The 21755-nt window shown below is 36.7% G+C and overlaps 1 protein-coding gene across 11 annotated transcripts in view; it reads right to left on the bottom strand.

Annotated features, from left to right (window-relative positions):
- The window catches only part of L3MBTL3 (L3MBTL histone methyl-lysine binding protein 3), a 91560-nt gene that overhangs the window by 29054 nt on the left and 40751 nt on the right, over positions 1-21755 (bottom strand). For 6 of the 11 annotated variants that reach the window (XM_068938267.1, XM_068938266.1, XM_068938268.1 and 3 more), the window contains exons 10-17: positions 19572-19663; positions 18942-19093; positions 16934-17071; positions 11578-11654; positions 8149-8234; positions 5636-5746; positions 3867-3981; positions 226-328 (exon numbers count right to left, since the gene is read on the bottom strand). In XM_068938267.1, the coding sequence (XP_068794368.1) occupies positions 226-328; positions 3867-3981; positions 5636-5746; positions 8149-8234; positions 11578-11654; positions 16934-17071; positions 18942-19093; positions 19572-19663 (874 nt within the window). The remainder of the gene's footprint in view (positions 1-225; positions 329-3866; positions 3982-5635; positions 5747-8148; positions 8235-11577; positions 11655-16933; positions 17072-18941; positions 19094-19571; positions 19664-21755) is intronic. The other 5 variants (XM_068938272.1, XM_068938275.1, XM_068938273.1 and 2 more) reach the window with 1 other exon arrangement.

Here is a 21755-nt window from a genome sequence, read left to right as displayed (position 1 = left end):
TGTTTGACACATCTTATCTGGGCACACCTTGGTGAAATGAAGTTAGAGATTGCTTATGTTTATTTCAGCACACTCATCACAGCAACTGAAATCATTGCATATTTAGGTTTAGAGGATTTTCATTTTTTTCCAACTTGGATCTGTTTTCTTGCAAATCACAATCAAAAAGAGATGTGCGCACATCGCTGATTTGAAAGAATAAAACCGCAGTTTCATAGCACATACCTATGATGGCCGATATGTCTTGCTCTTTTAATGTGCCCAACTCCTTTACATCCTGCTGTGGGACACCCTCCATGTTCTAAAGCTTCCACTACTTCCAAGGGACCTGCATGTCAGGGGAAATTACATATGAAATTAAAAAACATATCAAAATTTTAGAAGTTATATAAATATGCGGATATACCAGAACATCACGTTAAACATGAAGAAGAAAAAAGTAAACAAAATCTAATTTAAAAGTATTTTTAAAGTGCATTTTACAAAGGCACGATGGAGATTAAATACAACCTAATCACCTGGAGAAATAAAACTAATCTGTGTGAGCAAACCTCTACAGAAAAGCTACATCTATATAAAGAATGCAAATCTTGGAGGAACTGTATTACTTAGAATTTCTCTCAGATGAACTGATCTGTAGCTGGAACCAGGCTGTTTTGCAAGAGTATTGACAAAGTCACCCTGCTGTGCCTGAGGACAGGAATCTGTTTATAACTGGCAGTGACCTTCGGCATTCTTAGCTTAAGTTTTCCAATAAAGAAGAGGTGAAAAAAAAAGGTTGAAAGTATTATTAGTCAGAACAAGCCACTAGGAGATTTTTGATATTTTTACTCCTCTGAATTTATGTGTCCATCTAATTTTCATCAACAGAAAACAATGCCACTGTAGAGACATTAAGCATGTAACTGCCAAAATTAGCTTGGACACTCGAGCAAGCACAGTTCATTGCTTCACAGGAAGTGAGAGACAGTGTATGAAATTCAAAAACACACCTGCACATTTGCCCACACAGTGTTTCTAGTCCTGGTTTTACCTGAAAAGTACATAAACTTGCATCTCCCCATACACATAATGATATTAACATAAAAAGATATTTATAAATAAATTTTGCTAGATGAAAGATATATTCTTGCTCAAAGATGGACCATGAAAGATGGAGAATTATTACACTTCGTTAAGATATTCCAGAAGCACTTCTAAACAGATGTTTATGCTAATGTTACAACATTACAACTACACTGTCAAGATCCTTGGGTTGTAATGGACAGTTCCATGAAAACATCTACTCAGTGATCAGTAGCAGTCACAAAAGTAAATAAAATGTTAGGACTTACAACGCAAGTGGCCAAAGAACAAAAGAGAATGTAATTGTTTTACTTTCTACGTCCACAGACCTTTTAAACACCCCTTGCACTTCTGGTCACTGTATCAATACAGCATAACTGGAAAATGTTTGTCCTTGTTGACCTTCTCTCTATCCAGCTACGAAATAACCTCACAAGGAGCGACTAAGTAAGATAGGACACGTTAATCTAGAAACAGAGTAGGTTAACGTGAAGTATCTGGAAAAACAGGAAGGTTCAAACAAACAAGCTACCGTAAGTAGCTTGTACATTGTCGTATCAATAATAAGACATAGTATGGTATTATATTTGTGTGATCCCAGTGGATCAGTTTACTGGTGGACCAACTTGGAACCGGATGCACTTGGGATCTTGTGCGGATTTGTGAAATCAAATGCAGACACTTTTTTTTGTTGTTTGAAAATTCATTTTATTGCTCATTGTAATACTGAAAAATGCATCTGCTAACTGTTCAAAACTAATATCATAACTCTTTCATTCCTACTTGCACTTCCAGATACAAAGTACCTCTGCTTTCACAAGGATCTTATCGAGGTCCAAGCCTATCAAGCCAAACAGCCTGCACATACAGAAAAAAACAGATCTAGTGATTTCACTACCAAAATAATTCCTCCATACAATCATGCATTCCTTCATACAGTCTTCATCAGCAAGAAAAAAAGGAGCCTTGCATATAATTGAGAAATATTCAAGGCCAAGCAAGATTAAACTTAGGTTAAAGTAAGGAAAAAGATTTTTCCTCTCTTTTTTTTTTTTTTAAAGCAATCAGTATTAAACCAAAATTTTCCCATTTGCTCATATTCCTTGATAACACTATGCACTCACTATGAACGACCTAGAGTAAAAATCTGAAAATAGAGAAAAACTTACTGGAATAAATCAAAATATCTAAGTACAAAAATATTTCCTCTTTGTTCTGATAAATATCTACACTTGTGCAAACCCTTAAATGAGGAGCACAACTTCTTTCCAGTTCTGTAAAAAGAGCTAAAACTTTTGGTAAAGAATCATTTAAAAATAAAAAGAAAATAACTGGAAGAGATGAACAGCGGTTCCTGTGCCTTCACCTAGAGGAGTTGATGCACTGTGTGGGATGGACAGCTGTAGTTTTTTAACATTTCCAACAAATGAAGTTATGTATTCTACATTCAAATCTCTGTTAAAATACAACTTTTTTTTCAAATATAGAAAATAGAAACCTCACAACCTTAATTCAATTTTTAGCCTTATGATACTATTTGTAGTTATGTCATCACATACTACTTTTTCCCAGCGGATTCTTCCTTTGCTCAGTACACAGGATGCACATCTTGATTTAAGACACAGATATTCCGCATTCTGTTTTCTCCTCATTATTCACTCTGTGCTTTGGCACTTACGGCACTCTATTCAGACTCTGCTTTGAAGGCAGAATGATTAACTTCTTAATGGGCAGTCACTGCTGTGCTGCTGGAGCACTTAGAAAGCTAATGAATATACGCTGATCACGTTCTTGAGAAGAAACTTTTTTTTTTTTTTTTTTTGACATTTTACAGATGCTGAACTGAGGTACAGAGATTTTCAGGTAACCCATTCACATTTCTTATATGTGCCTTATCTGAGTTACTTTATGTTTAATTTTTCAGAGCATTGCTGGGTATTTCATATTTTCTAAGTACAGCTCTTTCTGACAACAGTCATGGCTGTGAATACTCAGCATTTGTGCAAACCATACCTTAGATTCTCAAACCAAGTACCCATAAAATAAAACCCCAAAACAGCACTCAATTAAAAAAATCACTTGTTCAAAGTTTGGCTAAAGTAATTTCACTAACACTATCTAGAAGCACAGCAGCACAGGCAGGGATATCTTGACCATGAAACAGTCTCTTCTCCCTGCAACCTCCAGTCTCACTTACGACAGACATCCTACTTCAAAGAATAAAACAAATCCCCAGAGACAGCAAGGTGATAAAGACAATACTAGCAATGGTACCAGGGTTCTATTAGATTTATCTTCAGCATGGGCAGCATTAACTCCTCTTTGCTCAACTTAAAAATGAAAAGGAACTTAGCTGCTTTGGAGAATTTGACACAACTTGAAAGGAGCACGTCCTCAGCGCAGTCTGGCCTCCTTTGTACTAAAAAGCACATCAAACTTCATGAATGTGGACAGAAGATACTACTAGCCATACCTTAGCCCTATTGCAATTCCACAGAAATTTCATCATTGGCTTCAGCTGGGCCAGGATTTCACACATCAGATCTTTATCATTACCTCAGGTTCTGACACATACATACAAACATTGTACTTCAATTACAATGGGGTCAATAAAGCTATCTACTCAAAAGTGATTAATTAGTGAATTTCAAATTATGTAGACCTTGCGCTAAATGTCACGTTTACATTATCTTGTGTATACTAATTGCTACTTTTCCTTGGACAACATTGTCAGGGACAAATTATTAAACAAAGTACATGTGCCTTTTAACATCATTGTATTATAATATGATTTCTCTTACTAAGTGGGGGCTGAAGAGGGTGTCCGGTTTTTGCACACCAGCCTGCAGGATGGACATCGGGACTATCTACATCAGTCCAATAATCATAAATACTATCCCAGCCATCAAAATGGACCTAAAAGTGAAACAAGAGAATAATATACATTTTAGCTCAGAAAAATTCTCTATAAAATTGTTTTCCTTGAGTAATCTCTAAAAATGATAGGCTCTAATGCTGTCTCCTTCAGAGACGTCACTTTAAGAAAACTATGGATATTATAGAGAAAAGATACATAAATTAGATTCTGGGCCCAGGCACGTTCTCACTAAAGTCAAAACGTATGTGCTGTTTTGTTGTTCATTGTGTCTTACACCGCAAGGCTCAAATCCCAGGAGTACAGCAAGGCAACTTTAGTGTTCACATATTAATTAATTAGTTAATTAATCAAAACACAATTAATTATTAATTACTTAAATTAAGCTTGTTTTCCTCTCCAAGAAATGTAAGCATTTTAGAATCTCACGTTTAAAGAGGATTTAACAGTAGCACAGTAATAAGCAAAGGCCTAAAAAATGGCATCTATCCGAAAAACATACAACGTCCACCCCAACGCATTAGTAACAATCTTACTAAAACCAGGATAAGGATAATACAGGATAAGGAGTTGCAATTGAAGAGAATGTGCACTATATAACTTCACAGAAAGCAACCAGTATGTGCTATACATCCTTTTTTTTCACGTCAAAGCTGAAGATCTTCAGCTTTTACTCAATCTCTGTGCTTGTAAATGGCTAATATCTTTCAGGCATGCATGCATGCACGCACACACACATACATACAAACAGAGCTCTTTCAACATACGCTATAAATTCAATTAAACTACTACCCAAGAAGCTACAAACCATATCACTTTAATAAATTAGGCTACTGGACTGTTTTCTTGACATGTTCAACTTAATGTTTAGATAGAAAACGTATAGGTGCGAAGATATTACTTCAGGTGACCCCCTACCACTGGCTAACTCAGATTCAAAATGAAATGCCAGCTGCATTTGCTGCTTGAAATATCAAGTACACCAATAAATCTCTACAAATTGCAAACACAAACATCCTTCATATCCGTTTAACTGGATACCTGGAAAATGCCAGCTTTCTAACAGTTAAGGGCTTCTAAGAGCAAACTTCAAAGAGCATTTGTAAAATAAAGTAAAAACATTCAAGTGTATGACTTTCGGAAAACAGCAATTTCTTACAAATACATTATCTGAAATTAATCCAATCTAAAGTCCAGAATTAATATAAACTGCAGAAGTCACTGACAAGGCACAAAAGACGTTTTTGTATCTCCGCTGGGTTTTTGCAGTGGAAGTTATAGAGGCAGATTCTATTCCGTTAATCCAGCCCCAAAATGTTATCGTCCCTAACACAAAAAACACAGCAGCCCTCCGACTCTTGGTATTAAATCATCACATTTTTCAATCAAACAGACAGTTGTTTTATTTCAACTATTCCCAAAGCAATTTCCCAACATATTCAACTCTCTGCTCTCTAACAACCTACATCAGCAAATGTTACTGACTAAGAGAGCAGAGGGACCCCTTCCAAAGGAATTATATGCATATTATCAGTTAAAAGGATAAGCATAAGATTTGCAGAGCACAGCAATGTGACTCATTTCTTCCTGTGCTTAGGCTGGGAAAACTTAATTCTGCAACTATAGGATTCTGTTTTTGAAAAGTACTCATCAGGCACTCATGCAGGACAGTTCAAAAAGACAAGAGAAGCTTACTTTTATTCTGTGGTCATCGGTATCTATAATAGTTGCTACTCTGATAAATACTGGATTTCTCTTGTCAACCACTTCAAGTTTCATACTTTTCTGAAAGCCATGAGAAGGTTTCTAGAAGAGAAAGATAAGAACAACTAAGTGAAACGGAACAAAACCTGAGCCTCACAGTTGTACAGCATATAAACTCCAAAGAAAACTTCCTTCCTTCACTTTCTCAAATCTGCCCTCCTTCCCCAACAAATCAAAACATAAAAAGCTAGTTAAAACCACTGTTATTAAACTAAAGAAGTAAGTAACTAGTTTTGGATTCCAGCTTCTCCCTTCAAGCCTTTCAAGCAAGTAAGTAAGACAGATTCTTTATTTTCGATCAGTTGTCAGTTGTTTTTTACTAAATTCTCTAGAAAAGTTCTTCTGGGGATTTTGGTGTTTTGCCAAAAGTTTCAGTGAAATACTGAATGAAGCGTTAAGTACCAGCAGCCTGAAATTTATATGAAATTATTAACAGGAAATGTACTAGTGTTTTTAGTATGTGTTTTCTCATCCTGGATTACATACCCTTTTTCAGTCTCCTAGTGAAAATATAACTAATTCACAGTATAACAGTGTTTTATAGAACTGTCATATAGCCTTAATATTCATTTAGAACGAGGACCTAATACCTGTTTCGTAATACTGTTCTGGCAAAAAAGATGGCTATGTTAGGAGAACCACATTTTATCTTTGCTATAAACGGCTATAAAAGCAAAAGCAAAATTTCTTTTCATTTCAAAGGAACATATGTATAATAAAAGTGATCTTTCTGATTTTAGATTTCTAAGAAAATAACCTTTCTGCCCCTCTAATACTTTGTATCATGATGTTCTAGAACACCAGTGCTTTCTCCTCAGCTGCCATGTAAGAACTCTTAATCTCTCCCACAATAAAATACAAGACACTGTGACTGTCTCAGGAACATTTCATCCAAAAGTCCAAAACAATGCATTAACATTTTATTCCAATTAAATCTGTTTCCTTATGTTTACCAAATTAGCATCACCACGGTTAAAACTGCATTAGTAAAGAAAGCAGGTAAGGGACTGTTCTCTAGCTGTGAGACCAAATGGCAGAGCACACCTGGCTCTTCTTAAGCTCTTCTACCCCTCCCGTCTCAAAACCAGATGGCCTTGTGGTCCCAGAACCACACTAATCCCTAAACCGTACCCAGCTGTGATCTCTTAGAATGGTTTCTGGAACAGTTTTGATGAGCCACGGCAGCTAGCACTCTCCCAGTTTAACAGTACCAATGCCTGTGCCGTGTCCCTACCTCATTTCCCAGCACAGACACAGCCAGCCAGGCTTTGCTGCATGGAAGAGCCTGTGCGTCAGCTGATGAGGCAACCTCACCCCTGCGCCCTGTGGGGTGGGAACTCCCTGAAGAGCATAGGGAGAAATTAAAACATGGATGCTCTCAGAGAAAAATAAAAGATTTATTTCTAGCTATCTAGTTTTCTAGTTCAAAGTCACAGCCCTACACTGTTTTGCCAAGGACTATACACCTCTCACATATACCCAAACGCCTTCCTAATCCTTCCTTTGAGTATTCTATCTGAGAACATAATACTGATACATGTTCTTAAACAGGAAGTGTTTTGGAGCGGTAAACTCCAGGTCAGTAAATAAAGTTCAGCACATTACTGACCCTGGAATTTCAACAAGCACTATATTTCTGTTCTCACTAATCCAGCTCTTATCAAAGTGCTATTCAGAATTAGTGACCTTAATCTAAAAAGCTCACACAAACCAACTCAGAATGCTCTATGGCAAGGGACTCAGAGCCACGGGCATCTGGTGCTGGCTTCTAACAGGGATGCTTTCTGTGTTATTGGCCTATCCACTTTCCTCGCTGAAATCCTAAGAGCTCACTGTCAGAAAAGTCACTGAAAGAAACTCGTAGGTACAAAATTAACAGAAGGGGCTGGTTCCTCATACAGATCACAGTTAAGCTGGGGAGCTGTGCCTGGGTGCTATGCACGTACCCTGTTCACAAGCTCACAGAAGAAGTAATCTGCTAAAGGATATTAAATACAAATCCTCTCTTGGCTACTGCCAGAGGCAATGGACTAGATGGATGACTAGCCAGACCATCTACCATCGTTTCCACATTCTCACTGTATTTGTGGCACCGTGTAAAAATTAGGGATAGAAATACTTATGCTTAAGATAAGTTATCATGACTCAGCAGCTACTTCATTATTTCTACACAATAATTTCCCAAAGCAATTACATTAACTAGCAATATTTCACAGCATTTAATTCAATTTATAACAATTAAAATGATAAGAGTAACTTACAATAAACATCATCATCTGATTTCTAACAGTGAACTGCAAACTTGCACAAAAATAAACCACCTATTATACAACTAATCAACTGAATACATTTGGAATCATAAGAAAACCATATATGCGTTCTCTTATTAAACTAATTAATCACATGCACTTAAACATCATGAAAAAACATAAGCACTCTCTCACCACTTTAAAAGCTCTTGCAGGTGCAGGTAAGGAACTGGTTTCTTCCAAATATTTCTCCCAAGAAAAATGTTTAGCATGTGGGTAATCTGGCACAAAAGAAATATTAGCAAAATTAAACAATGTGGTGTAAATAACAAAAAGTACTATATAGTTCACAATATGACTAACACTTTTGCAATACTGTACTGATTTGTGCTTCAGATTTATAAAATAATTACAAGACAGGCTATTTTAGATCCTCTGGCACATTCACCACGTAAGTTAAAAAATACAACAATCTTCTCATATACAATACTGAGTAACAAGCAGAAAAAAAAAAATAAAGCCATGATTGCTTTCGATGTGAGAATGCAAGTAATGTGGACTCACAAAATCTGTCCACTTCATTTAAGAAATTCATTCAAGTGTTATAACCCCAATCCTTCATTTCATAGACAGTAATTTAGTGGTAAACATAATTTAATCAAGGACAGCTTTGTACCACCTTAAAGTGTACCTGACTACTTGCTAATATTTTAGTGGATTCATTTTAACTGAATTTCTAAAAATAGTCTGGACATTTATAATAATTTACACACATCATCAAAGAAACTGTTGCCACTCTCAGAAAACGAATTTACCATTGTCATGCATACAAACATTTTATGCAAGAAACACAAAGACAGCTTTGCTTTTGAAGAGTAGACAGTGCCTATCCTTCACCTTTAATCTGCACTAGAAGTTTAACAACCTGATTTATAACCTAGAATTGAATAAAAACAATTCTTGTAGTTTTCAAAAGGGATTTTGCTAAATAATAGGCTGTAATTAACTCGCTGACAGATAGACTGCACATGTGCTCTATAAGTCAATGGCCTCAAGATGTTTCATGACTTCCTAAGACTGCTGGGCACTAGAATTTCTTGTTGGTTTCAAACAATTTAAATTTTCCACATTGTCAAGGCCTCGGACAGCAGTTTCGGCAACAGTTCCAAAGCTTACAGTCTTCACCTTAAAGCTTCACCTTCATCACTAAGCTGTTGAATTACTTGGTCAAACTGCAGAGTTGACCAACCTGCTTTTTATCTATTTCAGATATTTACAGCTTGAAATAGGGATGATGTACCTGTGATATTGATAACAGGGCAGGGACTACACAGTAGAGTCCATTTTTCCCTATTACACGACATGGAGGGGCTTTCAATACAGTAGTCCTCATGTCTCAGCTAAAATGCAGACCCAGATTTACTTCTAAATAAAGCTGAAGCTCTCAAAATGAAATCAAGTTATTGGCACTTAAAAATGCAAGAAGAAGAAGTACTTTTCTCACTTTAAATCCTGGAAATAATAAAGTAGTAGGGAAGGGAAGAAAGCAAGCTTGTACCTTCTGAGCAATGGCAGACTTCACAAACCATTTCCCTTTACATCTCCCTATACATATTTTGATGGAGCCCTACACAGTCATTCAGCCAGAGTAGTATTTGATGCAAATAAGCAAAACTGACTTATTTTCAGTTAAGTTATTTCTGTTAGTGGTGCATAACTGCAAACAGGCCACAGGAGATTAAACAACTCTGCTTCTTTATGCAAGAACATTGCTCAGGCTCTCTCAAAAGTCCCATCCAATGAAGATGCAGATTATTCCAACTTAATGGTGGCCTCCCCGCATGGCCGGTCTTTCTGTTCTAAACATCTCCTTATCCAATACAAGTCAAAGCTATCCCTAAATCACCATCCAGACTGAACTGTTGTTATGCAAAAAACCTCAGCAGCTTTCCTTATGTTCTTTCTCAAGTAAGTCCAGTGTTCTTCTTAGACGCTAACCAAACTGGCTGCATATGTACTTCAGAACAATCTACAAAGTCAAGTGCAATTTCCTTTTTAATTTATTTTCGTTTCTTAGTGAAATTCCCGTCTTTACCTAAGAAGTTAATTTGGTGAACATACTATTTTAAAACTACTAGCTAAGTCCTCATGAAGCATAAAATATATCAGTCTTTGCAGTAAGCAGATCTTTGTGGAATACAAATGTTTCTTACACGCAGAGTTGAAGAATGGATTGTTTCCTTTAAAAGTCTTCACTGCCATCAGCATGAAAACACCAATGAAGATTTTGAATATGAACACACAGTTTTGATCAGTCAATGCTTTTTTTCTTTTAGCAAAGAACCAGCTTTATCTTTTTTCCTTTCAAAAAGCCTTTTGCCTTACTATTGCATCCCCCACTGTATCAAAATTCTCTACTCTTATGTGTGTGTGCTTGTCTTCCAAGCTCCAGTTGTGCTTACGCAATTAAATTATTTCAATTAGAAATGAAAAAAACAAGAGCATGAAGACAAATATAACAGGTATTTATAGTTTCAAAAGTATTTTAAGATAGCATAAGCCTGCATTTCTAAGAGAAACAGTTGTGCTTCCCAACCACTTGTTTCTGCTTACTGTGACAGAAGTATTTGAGTGGTCATACAGTGAGTGATTCAGTCAGGACATTGATCTGGCTAAAAATTAATCCAGAGGGAAAAAAAAGCACACACAAAAGCTTTGGCATCAGTGTCTGCTTATATCATCTCAAACCTTATGTACACCATACCCAGCTTCTGGGGAACAAAATATTGTAAACTTCAGCATGCAAATGTTCTGATCTGAAGGACAAATAATTACTAAAGCAATACTACGACAGCCAGCTTGGTGGCATCCATCAGGTGGCATACGTACTATACAGCATTCCCAAGTTTTCTCACTAGACTCTTACCTGGTTACATTGTTCTATTAAAAGTGGTTTATTTATGTCTGAAAGTTCTACAGGCAATAAAGGCCCAAAAGTTATAAACTCGGGCAGGAGATATCTTCATATAGCTATGTTCTATACTACTTCCACGTAACTGTCTTCCTTTTCCCTTGCCAGGGAGAGCATCCAGTTAATCCAGTTATACATAACACTCCTGAAAAAACGGTGGTATTCTTACAATTAGTACAACCTCATTCTTCTGTATCATCTCTCTCTCATTTTGACTCCCTCCCTTCCTAAGAGCTTTTATAAATTTGATTCCTAGATCACATAAGGCAATATTCTCACTGACCCACTATCTTGCATATTTGGTTCACAGGAAGGTATGCAACAGCCTCACAGACCTGCAATTTATTCTATCAGCATTTTCATGACCTAAGTCTCTTTAGAATACGTGAGCGTATTCAGCTGAAAATATGGACTTCTTCAGATTTCAAGAGGTATCTTTCATCAAATAGATGTCTCTTTACTAAAGCAACATACATCTGCACGCTTAACATTTAATGTCTATTGTACCTCTAATATCAAAATATTAAGTCTGAAAAACAATTTAGTACTCTCCAAATACCAAATCTTAATAAAATTCATTGTTAAGTTTTAGTTAGTGCTGCTAGCTGGCTACCATTTCCTTAATTTTTTCAGATGTGCAATACGGTACAAACCTGGTGGGGTGATGAGAGTTCTTTTATGCTCTTTACACCATCCAACAGGATGAATATGTGGGCTAGCTGCCTCACACCTGGTGGGGAAGAAAAACGGGACTGAAAATGCACTTCTTCAGGCATCCTGCTTTGCTTAAAAAACATACACAAAAAGATTTAACAAACTGCAAATAACCTGTGACATCTTCATCTTAGACATAAAACTGTAAATGTAACCTGAATATTCGAACACACTTAACACAGACTTATTACCACCTGAACAAGCATAAAGCTTTTTTTACGATTTCACTAAAAGATCAATAAACCAAGTCTATTAAGTCAGTAACAGATCTCCACTGAGAAGCTCTAACACTGGACCTGAAAAAATCGGATTTAGAGATTCTTAGTAGAAACATGTCATCCATGGACTCTGCTCTTTACTCTGATTATGTACTACATATTCAATAATCATTGGACAAATTACTGAAACCTTCTCTGTCATCCAGTTTCTATTTAATCCTGCTCTGAAGTCAACATCTCAACCATTAGACTGAAGATTCAGACGTACTTTCTCTCTTTTTCTCCAGCCCAGGAGCTGCTAACATAAAATATCTGAGCAGCGGGTCTGCTCACCCTTATGGCTGTAACAGAATCAGTATCTGTATCTACCTGGAAAGTAATAGCATGCTTGCTAGAGGTTCATATGCCATTAGCTCCCTTAATTAGCAGTATTAATTTATATTTAAAAAAAAAATCACAGGCTGATAATATGTACGATCTAGGAGAATGCACAGAATCGTGCATGAGAGAAAAACAACAAGGTGAAGGCGAAATTAGCAGGCACCCTGATGTCTTTATGCTCAAATCAAACCTTGAACACAAAAATGTTTTTAAGCATTGCAAAAGGAAACAGAGCGCATAAAAGACTGTAGAATGAATCCTGGGCTACTATCACATTGCAGTTTGAACCTATGCTACATAAAGGAAAAATAAAGAAGCACTTCATACACAGAATTCATTTATAATACTGAATTTTAAAAATACCTGAGAATCAATTTTATACAACATCTGAAATTCAGTATAGTTGTATTTCAACAACAAAAATGCAAGCTAGGTGTCCCAGAACCATTGTTTCACAGCAAGCACTCTTCCAGCCTTGTACTTAAAAGGAGTCAAACACAAATGCTGAAAAATATTAGCCAATCCAGTGCAATTATCTTGTGGCTTTCTGTATCAGGAACAGCTGTGCTAGTGTTTCTTTGCAAGAATGCTAAACACCATCAATTTCTAGGGGATAAAGCCTACCCTTGATAGACTCTCTAAGGGCTCTGACAATAGCCAAGGATCCAACTCACAACAAGGACATATCCCTTTTGTTCTACTACAATATATAAAACTATATTGTATGTATCTATTATTTATATAGTATCACACCAGGTACTTTCTAAACCACTGAAATTACCATTAATAAAAGGAATTAAAAGGACTTTTGTGATAATTTTGCTTCGTTAAAACTCAGCATTCTGACTCCTACAAAAGCTTTGCCCCAAACATATCACAGAAAAGGTGCATGCTTCATGCTCCCGCCTTCCTTTCGCTTTCTCTTCCAAACAAGCGTGAACAGAAGCTAAAGAGCAAGGCGGGGCAGGAGACTGCACAGGCACTTCTCTCCTCTGTCCCTCTCAAAAAGAGACTTTTACAAGAGAGTTTTACATGGACAAAGTATCCTTCCTCGCTGGAAGGATGTCCTCTCACCCTCCGAAATGTTTTGGAGTAAAGTTCACAGATCATTTTCAAAAGACTCACAAGTTATATTTGGGAACAAGACCCATGCCCATGAGTCAGTATGTTATTACCAGTAGTATGCTTACATAACAACAAGGGAGAAGTGAAAAATGCTTTTCAGGACAAACGTCCTGAATGCATTTCTTTTGTTTTGCTTTTTCAAGCATATAATTTGAACATACATTTTTGTAAAATTCTGAACAGTAAATGCCACTGCGTACACTTCTGTCCTTGAAGAAAAGATTCAGGAAGAAGCAGGTGATCATACGTCACTCTAAAGGATACACTACTGGAAGATGCTCCAACATTACAGTAATGAGCTATACATGCAACATGTAGCAATGGATGCTATGTGGAACAGCACTGCAAAAATAACACTGTAAAACATCTCTAACGTTTTGATGATCTTTAAAAGAAAAACCCAATCATTACAGACGGGCTTATGAGAAGCTTCTGCAACCTGGGGCCCTCAAGAAAAAAAAAATGGCCCTGTTCCAGCAAAACCAGGTGAGAAAGTCAGTCTTTACATACTGATTTGTACAGTCTTTGAGCTTCTCATAGTCCTTTTAACAATCAAAAGTAGAGACCAGTATAAATCATGCACAATTTAAACTAAAACTACCATGCTTTAGTTTGTGTTCTTTCATGGACAATTAAATCTGGTTTTGAAGAACAACTATAATCTGTTAGACTAAGCCTAAGACTTGTAAACTGGAACATTAAAGCTTAGTCTCACCTTTCACAATCAGTTTGCATTGTCCCACACCTCTGAATTTTACTTACTCTAAAACGGAACGGAGATTCACCAGTTCACACACTACAGAAAATATGAACAACAATGAATTCTGAAAATGCTCACAGGCCAAGAGAGGTTACTCACTACTATCAGGAGCTGAAGAATTTTGCATCTACAAATCTGCTTACCTCTGGCATACAGTGGAGCAACACTACATTTTGTAAAGCAAAGCAAGACTGTAAAAGTCACACAAGTCATTTCACTTACAAAGCATTCTATCTGTCATGTGAGAGCACTCAGACACAAAAAGACATCTATTATCCATACGGGAAACTGAGGCTAATCCAAGAAACTTCAACAGAGCAAAAAACAGAAAAGAGACAGTTGAACCCACAGCAGTACCACAGAGAGGGATAGATCAAAACCTAGCTCTGCTATCTTAAGGACAGCTTAACAACAACTGAGAAAAGCTATTAAAGGAGAAAAGAAGTTCCACTGTGTACAGCTTTCCACAATGAAAAAAAGCTGAGGGCAGCTGGAACTGTGAATCCCCTGGGGTGTGCGGCACTCTACATGAAAGGAGCACATGTGCAATTAAATAATTCTTAATTCATGGCCAGAGAGCATGTCCAACTGATAGACTCAGTTAGGAAAGAAGAATTAATAATTTTTCTATTGCTCAGTTTCAGCTGTCCTGTTAATTTTTCCCCAAAATCTCTGTTTCATATATATACCTTATTAATTAAATTCAGATTATCAGGAGAGATAGATGATAATGCTGACAGTTAAATAAAAGAATATTCAATTCTTTTAGAAAAAATGTATCCCCAACCAGGTCTCTATCTGAAGATTTGCATAGAATTTTGATTTAGTAACCGCAATTTTTTTCCAAATGAGCTAAATGTGTTATACTCATTTTATGTTTTAAAATAATTTCTAATTTCTCCCTCTTGAGGAAACAATTTATTTTGATATTCTTGATTACCACTTTATTAAACGTAGATACAATCTGTAATGAAAACGTCATCTATCAAAAAAACCTCATACACATATGCATTATACAAGTAAATAATACTACCCTCAGGAATGCTACATGTACAACTTATTGATTGTGAGTACATATAAGCCCATCTATCTGTGCACAAAAAAGAAGAAAAAAGGAAAGAAAAAAAAAAGAAGAAAAATATAGAAACCATCCTACAGCCCCATCTAGTGCATGAGTGAGAATATTTCATCATTAACAAGTATAAAGCTGGTAAAACTCTAGGTCAGGACTTCCTAAAAACATGGTGCATGAGGTCATGATGTGTGTCCACAGTTGATCTACCAAGCTGCATTACTGTATTTTCTATTTGAAGTCTGATGGTAAGACAGGTGCATAGCAGTTTGTAAGAAATTTTAGAGGTTTACAGTCACACATTGGTCCATTATCCGTTTAGAGAGTTAAAAGCATGTGCTATGATTCATGCTTCTTTGTTTTAATCTTCTTTTTTGGCATAATGTAACCTCTTCAAAAAGACCATTCCTTTTCAAAGAAAGAGTGGAATAAATAATTTCAAAAAAGAAACAAGCAGTGCACAACTTCTAAGGACTTTGGTATTAGCCAAGTGGCAGATGACAGCAGAGAGGAGAGCTGACCTCTTATTTACACTTACACCAACATACAGTCTGTTCCAAAACTCATACAGGAACGAAATGATTTAGATAATCAAAAGCTAATTTGTCTTCACAAAGGGCTTCAGAAACCATTTTTCTATGCAAGGCAGACATTACCGAATGCTGAGTAAAGCATGGGACATCATATTTTCTCCCACTCCTGGTAAGCCAGTCCCAAAAGCTGCTGTAGCACCTTTTCTGCAGGCGAAGTTCGGATCAAGCAGTGGATTAGGGCACAGCATTCAGACCTGGTCAGTTTGGGATAACACACTCAGCACCGCCACCACTCAGTTGCTCCTGATGGCAAGTGACAGTAAGGTAGCAAAGCTTTACCTGAGTGTGTTTGAGTTTTGCCACAAAATATTAGGAAGCTTAGGCAAAGTCCGTGTCTGAAACATGCCTGCATGTAAATAAAACAGCTTTAAGAGAATGCAGAATTGAAAGCCAGCTTGGATCTACGGTTAATTCATAGTGTAGACAAATCCAAAGAATTTGTAGTATTAATCTTTGTCTGCCTCAACATATTGATAAGCGAGATTGTTCATTCAAAAAACATCCTAAAGTCACATTCTCAAGTGTTATTGCTGATTTCCAGATTTAGTCCAATATTCAGCACAACTGCAAACTTCACCCAGAGGGAATATCCGTGGTTCTCAAAGAAGCATTAATTGTTCCATCAGAAAAGATGCAACAGAGGCAAAGGATCAGAAGGCTTGTGTAGTACAGTCCAAAATTCTCCTTCCCAAACAAAAGTCTTAAATTTGTCAATTCTGTTCACTTTTCTTCCCTCTAAAACCAATTGCCAATGCACAATTGAATAGGATTTATAATACACTGAAACTATCATCACCATGTGTTAAAGAGCTCTAGTAATGACTAATTCTAGCTAGGGTACTTATTTTCAACCATTAATGTATTTTGTAATGCTCAAGGAAGTCAGGAAATACACCTTTAGGCTGAAAGCATGAAGCTTAAAAAAGCTTAGGCGATAGTAATTTATTTCTGCTGCTTCAAGTTCGGTAAAATTAGTCAACCGTCTTTCAGCCATCCACGAACAAAAAGTTCAGTCTACCCCAACCTGCCTAATCACAAAAGGTATACAGAGAAAGAAAGGTACTTGTTTGAAAATAAACAACTACATACACTAAATATATCATTTTTCCTTATTGAATTCATCATAATTCGGAGAGTGACACTCACTCACAGGTGCAGGGAAAACGGAAGGCCAACCGCTCTGTGTAATCCCAATAGAACTTTTCAGTTGTAGTTACAGATGGCAGTTGGTAGGCGTAAAACTTACGCATCCGAGGTATTTTCAGGGTCCTACAAGCTTGGTACCTAAAATTTAAAAGGTAAGTGGGATGCATCCAGGACAACAGTATTTTCAGGCTCTCTTTCGGTAGGACATTTCACTAATATTTTTGTTTGCTATTCTTTTCATCAGTTTTCCTACCTTCCTCCTCTATTCGTTCTTGTTCTCAATTACGACAATATAGAGAGGTACGCCACATGACTCAGAATTTAATTTACATAGAAGACAGTATTTCTAGCAGCATCTTCTTATTCCTTCCGAAAGGGTATTTTTAGAATTCACTAAGAGAACAAAGCTTCAGCATGGCTTCAATATAAGCACAGCTTCAGTGATTTTTCAAAGACTTAAGTATTTTTCACTTCTACTTTCCCTTATCTTTTAGAAAGGTGTTACTTTACTTATTTCGGATATGAAATTCAGAAATTCTGCTTCAGAATAATGAGAGAGTAAAAATTTAAAGCCTGATTATGTACTTACAACTGCTTTTCCCTCTTCTGAAAAGACTGGTGGGCTGAATTCCTGTTGACATGGGCATATTAACATTGCTGAAATTCAGCATATGGCTGCTATACACAGTGCAATGTTTTGCAGAGGTATGGTACCTCTGAACAAACTAACTACAGGTTATATTGCACGGTGTTTGCCTTAAAAGCCTTGAGTAAGTGCTGTTTTCACTATTAATTAAAGGCATAACTGTTATTTAAATGAGTACTTAAACATCAGGAAATTCAGAATATTTTTTAACATTTTCCAGTCTTGCTGCTCTGTAGAGGAAACATGCTCTGTATTAATAATTTCATCATGGAAATAATCACTAATCCTAGTCTTTGTTTCGTATGGCCTATCACCTTGTTACTGAAATCTCAATCTCACTGAAATGCCTGCTCACCACTGTTACAATAATTTATTCTTCCTACAGATTATTTGTCATGAGGCCCTTACAATTACTATCTCCAGAGACGGGCTCACAAAGTTTTAAAGTTACACGACAGGTTCACATCATAATCAGTACCTATGAATTCAAATATACATGAAGAAAACGTTCTTCATCATTTATTCTTACAGGCAGAGCTATACAATTAAGTTGCCATGATGGGACTCAAGATGTAGGCTTATAACGTTTTAGCTATTCTGCAGTAACTTACTCTTCAAAGAATGTAAGGTACTACCCTGCTCTAAAGGGGTACCTGCCAATACAGGTGCAAGTGCAAAACCGGATCTGCACTGTGATATCCAAAGCCTGAACGTCCTTTAGGATCTTAATGCTCATAATATGTCCTGCTCCACTCACTGACTTTCCAAATACATACACAAAGCGTCCCCACCGCACAACATGGAGGAAGGCCATCTCCAATACAGGTCAGGGTACCAGGATATACTGAGGAACGCTGAACACAAAATACTAACACCAAGTTTTGCTACTATCCTAACGCCTTACAGAAGACAGCTAAGACATGTCTAAACAACATGATGGATCAAGAGAATGGATCCTGAGGATGAAAAAATGTAGCCTTTCTTTAAATCCAAAACTAAATGCAAGTCTAATTATAAACATAATCATTGTCATGGTGCATATTCTTCACTAAAGATATCAGTCTCTGAGATACTGCATAATTGAAGTGAGAAATTACTCCAAAACTCCAGATGTAGGACCACATGCAAAAAACACCACTTATTTATGACAACCTCTGGTAATTTTTTTATGTGCTATGTGACATACATACTGGATTCCTCCATTTCGCCACTAAGAAACACTCTGGTGGCCATGCTTATAAATCTAGCAAAAGGTGATATGCTGACTGTATGCACAGTATGTAAAGTATCACCGAAAACACTGCTTTAAAGCTAAAATACTCCTGATACAGCTCACTAAAATAGAAAACAAAAATATCATACCAATAGTCATAACTCTCATCCCAGTTGTCAAAATGAACCAGAAAACGATTGTCCACCATGTCTGTTACCGTAGCAACACAAATGAAAGTAGGGTTCTTTTTGTCTACAGCTTCAAGCTTCATTCCCACTCGAAATCCCGATGGAATCACTGTCTACATAAGAGAAAGACATTTAATAAAGAATAAATACTATAAAATCAGAAATCTCCCCAGTGTCCACAATCAATACATTCATGTCATTTCTAAATTTCCCAATTAGCTGCCCCAACAGAATGGCAGCAGCCTAATTAGTTGACATGAGAGATGCTCAAACACAGAGACAGACTCATGCTTTATGAAATAAAAAGCCCTGAACATGCTGCTAAAATTGAAAAGTGTCAGTTTTGACTCTGTCTCAGATGCTCCCTCTGAAAGACTCTGCCTGTTCCACAACATTGTGGTGTGAGACACAGTAATAATAACAATTACTAAAGTTCATTTAATATACTGTTTCTGGATGTGTCAGAATAGTTTACAGGGTTTCAAGTCAATTTCAAGTCAATTTAATCACTGAAATCTATTTGAAGTTCACTACCATAAATGCAAGCCCACTTGCAACTTACCACACCATCAGTAACAAGTGAATACGTACCACATTCTGGTTTTCAAACAAAGATTTGGGAGCAGCTTGAGCCTTGCACGCCTTTAGATATGCAGGCCAGTTGAATTCCTCTTCCTTGTATCCTATATGAGGGCCATAGAAGGACAAACAATAAAATCGCATGAAATATAAAGTGCATGTAAGTGTGTTGATCATAACTGATAAAATTATTTTTCCATCTAGTTCTGAACTATTTTTTTACAATTTCAAAACTGAAAAGCATCATGCATTGTCAATTATTACTCTAATTTTATATGAACTACATAGGGAAAACTAACTTTAATTACTAATTTTATCCCAATATAAACTTAAGGAAACTTTGAGGGAGCACTCTTTGGTATTATTAGGAACTGAAGCATAACACACTGTAGAGTAGCCTACAGAGTTCAAAAGAAAGTTGATGAAACTTTTCTATTTTTATTTGGGCATCTGATATTACAAAAAGGAATCATGTTCTTTATTTAGGGCTTGTTGAGCTTCCTTACCTAAATGGCAAGCTTTTTCTTACACTAACTGAACAAAATACTATGCTTTCCTGAGCTACAGATTGCTAGCTTTTCATACTTGTCTGGGACTGAAATTTGGACTGTTCCTAATCTTCATCTGGGAGGAAGAGTAGCAGCCATATAAATAGAGCACTAGGCAGGACCTCAGGATATTTCAGCTCAGTTTCAATGTTAGCTTCAAAAAAAGCTGGGGAGTGTTTCTTACAAATTTATTACTCTATCCCTGATCTCTGTACTCACATTCCTGACCCTCAAGGCACCCGAAAATCCTCAAGGAATAAAACAACTTCATGGGAAAGCCTGGAAACTGAAATTCATAATTCTACCAAATATCAGAAATTATATCAAACATTACAGTCTCAATAAGACATCAGTTTTATGTTATAACCTCCTTCCCTCCCTGCAAATTTCTCCAAGCTGCACAAGCTGCAATTTACATGTCTCTTTCTCCCACAAAATCACACCTTACCATCCCTCTCCCCTCTACCTCACAGGGACCAACTATCCTTCCGCTGACAGTCTGACTGACAGAAAAACAATGAACAAACTCCAACCGTTCTCAAGTAGCTTTGCAGTCTGTTGCTTCTATTTCAGAACCAACAAAGGTCTACAGGCACCAAAGGCTGTCCAACTATGCCAATCAGCCTAATAAAAGAAATTCCCTCTTCCTACCAACTTTGCCCTGCTACGTCCTCAGGCTATCACCACTATAGCATCACTAGGTTTAAAACAGATGTCCTAGGTGGCATCAAAACAATCGCTTACACTACCCATGGCACAGACTCCCTTATGCAAAATAAACTCCCTGTACGCATAACGTATTTACACTGTAAACCATTGCCTACATGGGTGTTCCACATTTTTTATTCCATGCATTCATACAACACTTGGAAAAAAGTCTAAATTTCTGTTTACTACTGGTTTCTTCAAGAAAAAAAATAAAATAGTTCATTATAATGAATTACATAAAATAACTCACATCAAACCACTTATACTTCTGATCGTTAAAGCAATGCTAAGAGTTGCAAGCACGTAGTCTTCTTCCTTTATCCTCCCCTTAAATAATAATAATAGGAATATCTGTTTTAGTTCCTATCTTACAATCCAGTAAAACAAGACCAAAAATACTACCAATTTCAGTGAGTAATTTCCTTAACTACTGAATTACGTCACCTCTTGACTATTTGCAGTGCTATTCAAATATGCCCCAGGCAACAGCTCTGTTAAACCTTCCGAGAATCTTATGTTTTCTCAGGCACCATAAGTAAAGAATTCTTTACTTCACTCTTTCTACATCTGTCTTTCTCTGTTTTCATTTTAAAACTTAGCTAATACAAATTAATCCCCAAGTCCTAATATTTATACTTTTCTTTGTACTCCAGTTGTCTCTTGTCTTGACGCACCATTGCCGCAGATCAGCTGAATCCCTTCTTAATAGAAGGGTGATATCAGTGCTTTCATTTTCCCTTTGTAATTCTAGAGAATATTCAAACTTAATTCAAAGTTCACAGGAGTCAGCACAAAACTCCCACCTACTGCATGTGTGGCCAGATCAGGTACTCGTACTGAGCCAAAGCCCATGAAAAACAAATTGATTTCAGTAGACAATGAAAAAGTTTCTTGATAGCATGGGTCTTCTGGTCACAAAGTAAGACAAGATCCCTGGCTC

The sequence above is a fragment of the Struthio camelus genome, chromosome 3 (genome assembly GCF_040807025.1).
Source record: "Struthio camelus isolate bStrCam1 chromosome 3, bStrCam1.hap1, whole genome shotgun sequence".
Classification (NCBI taxonomy): Eukaryota; Metazoa; Chordata; class Aves; order Struthioniformes; family Struthionidae; genus Struthio; species Struthio camelus.
The sequence above is the reverse complement of the archived record's forward strand: the minus strand, read 5'-3'. Positions and strand labels throughout refer to the sequence as shown.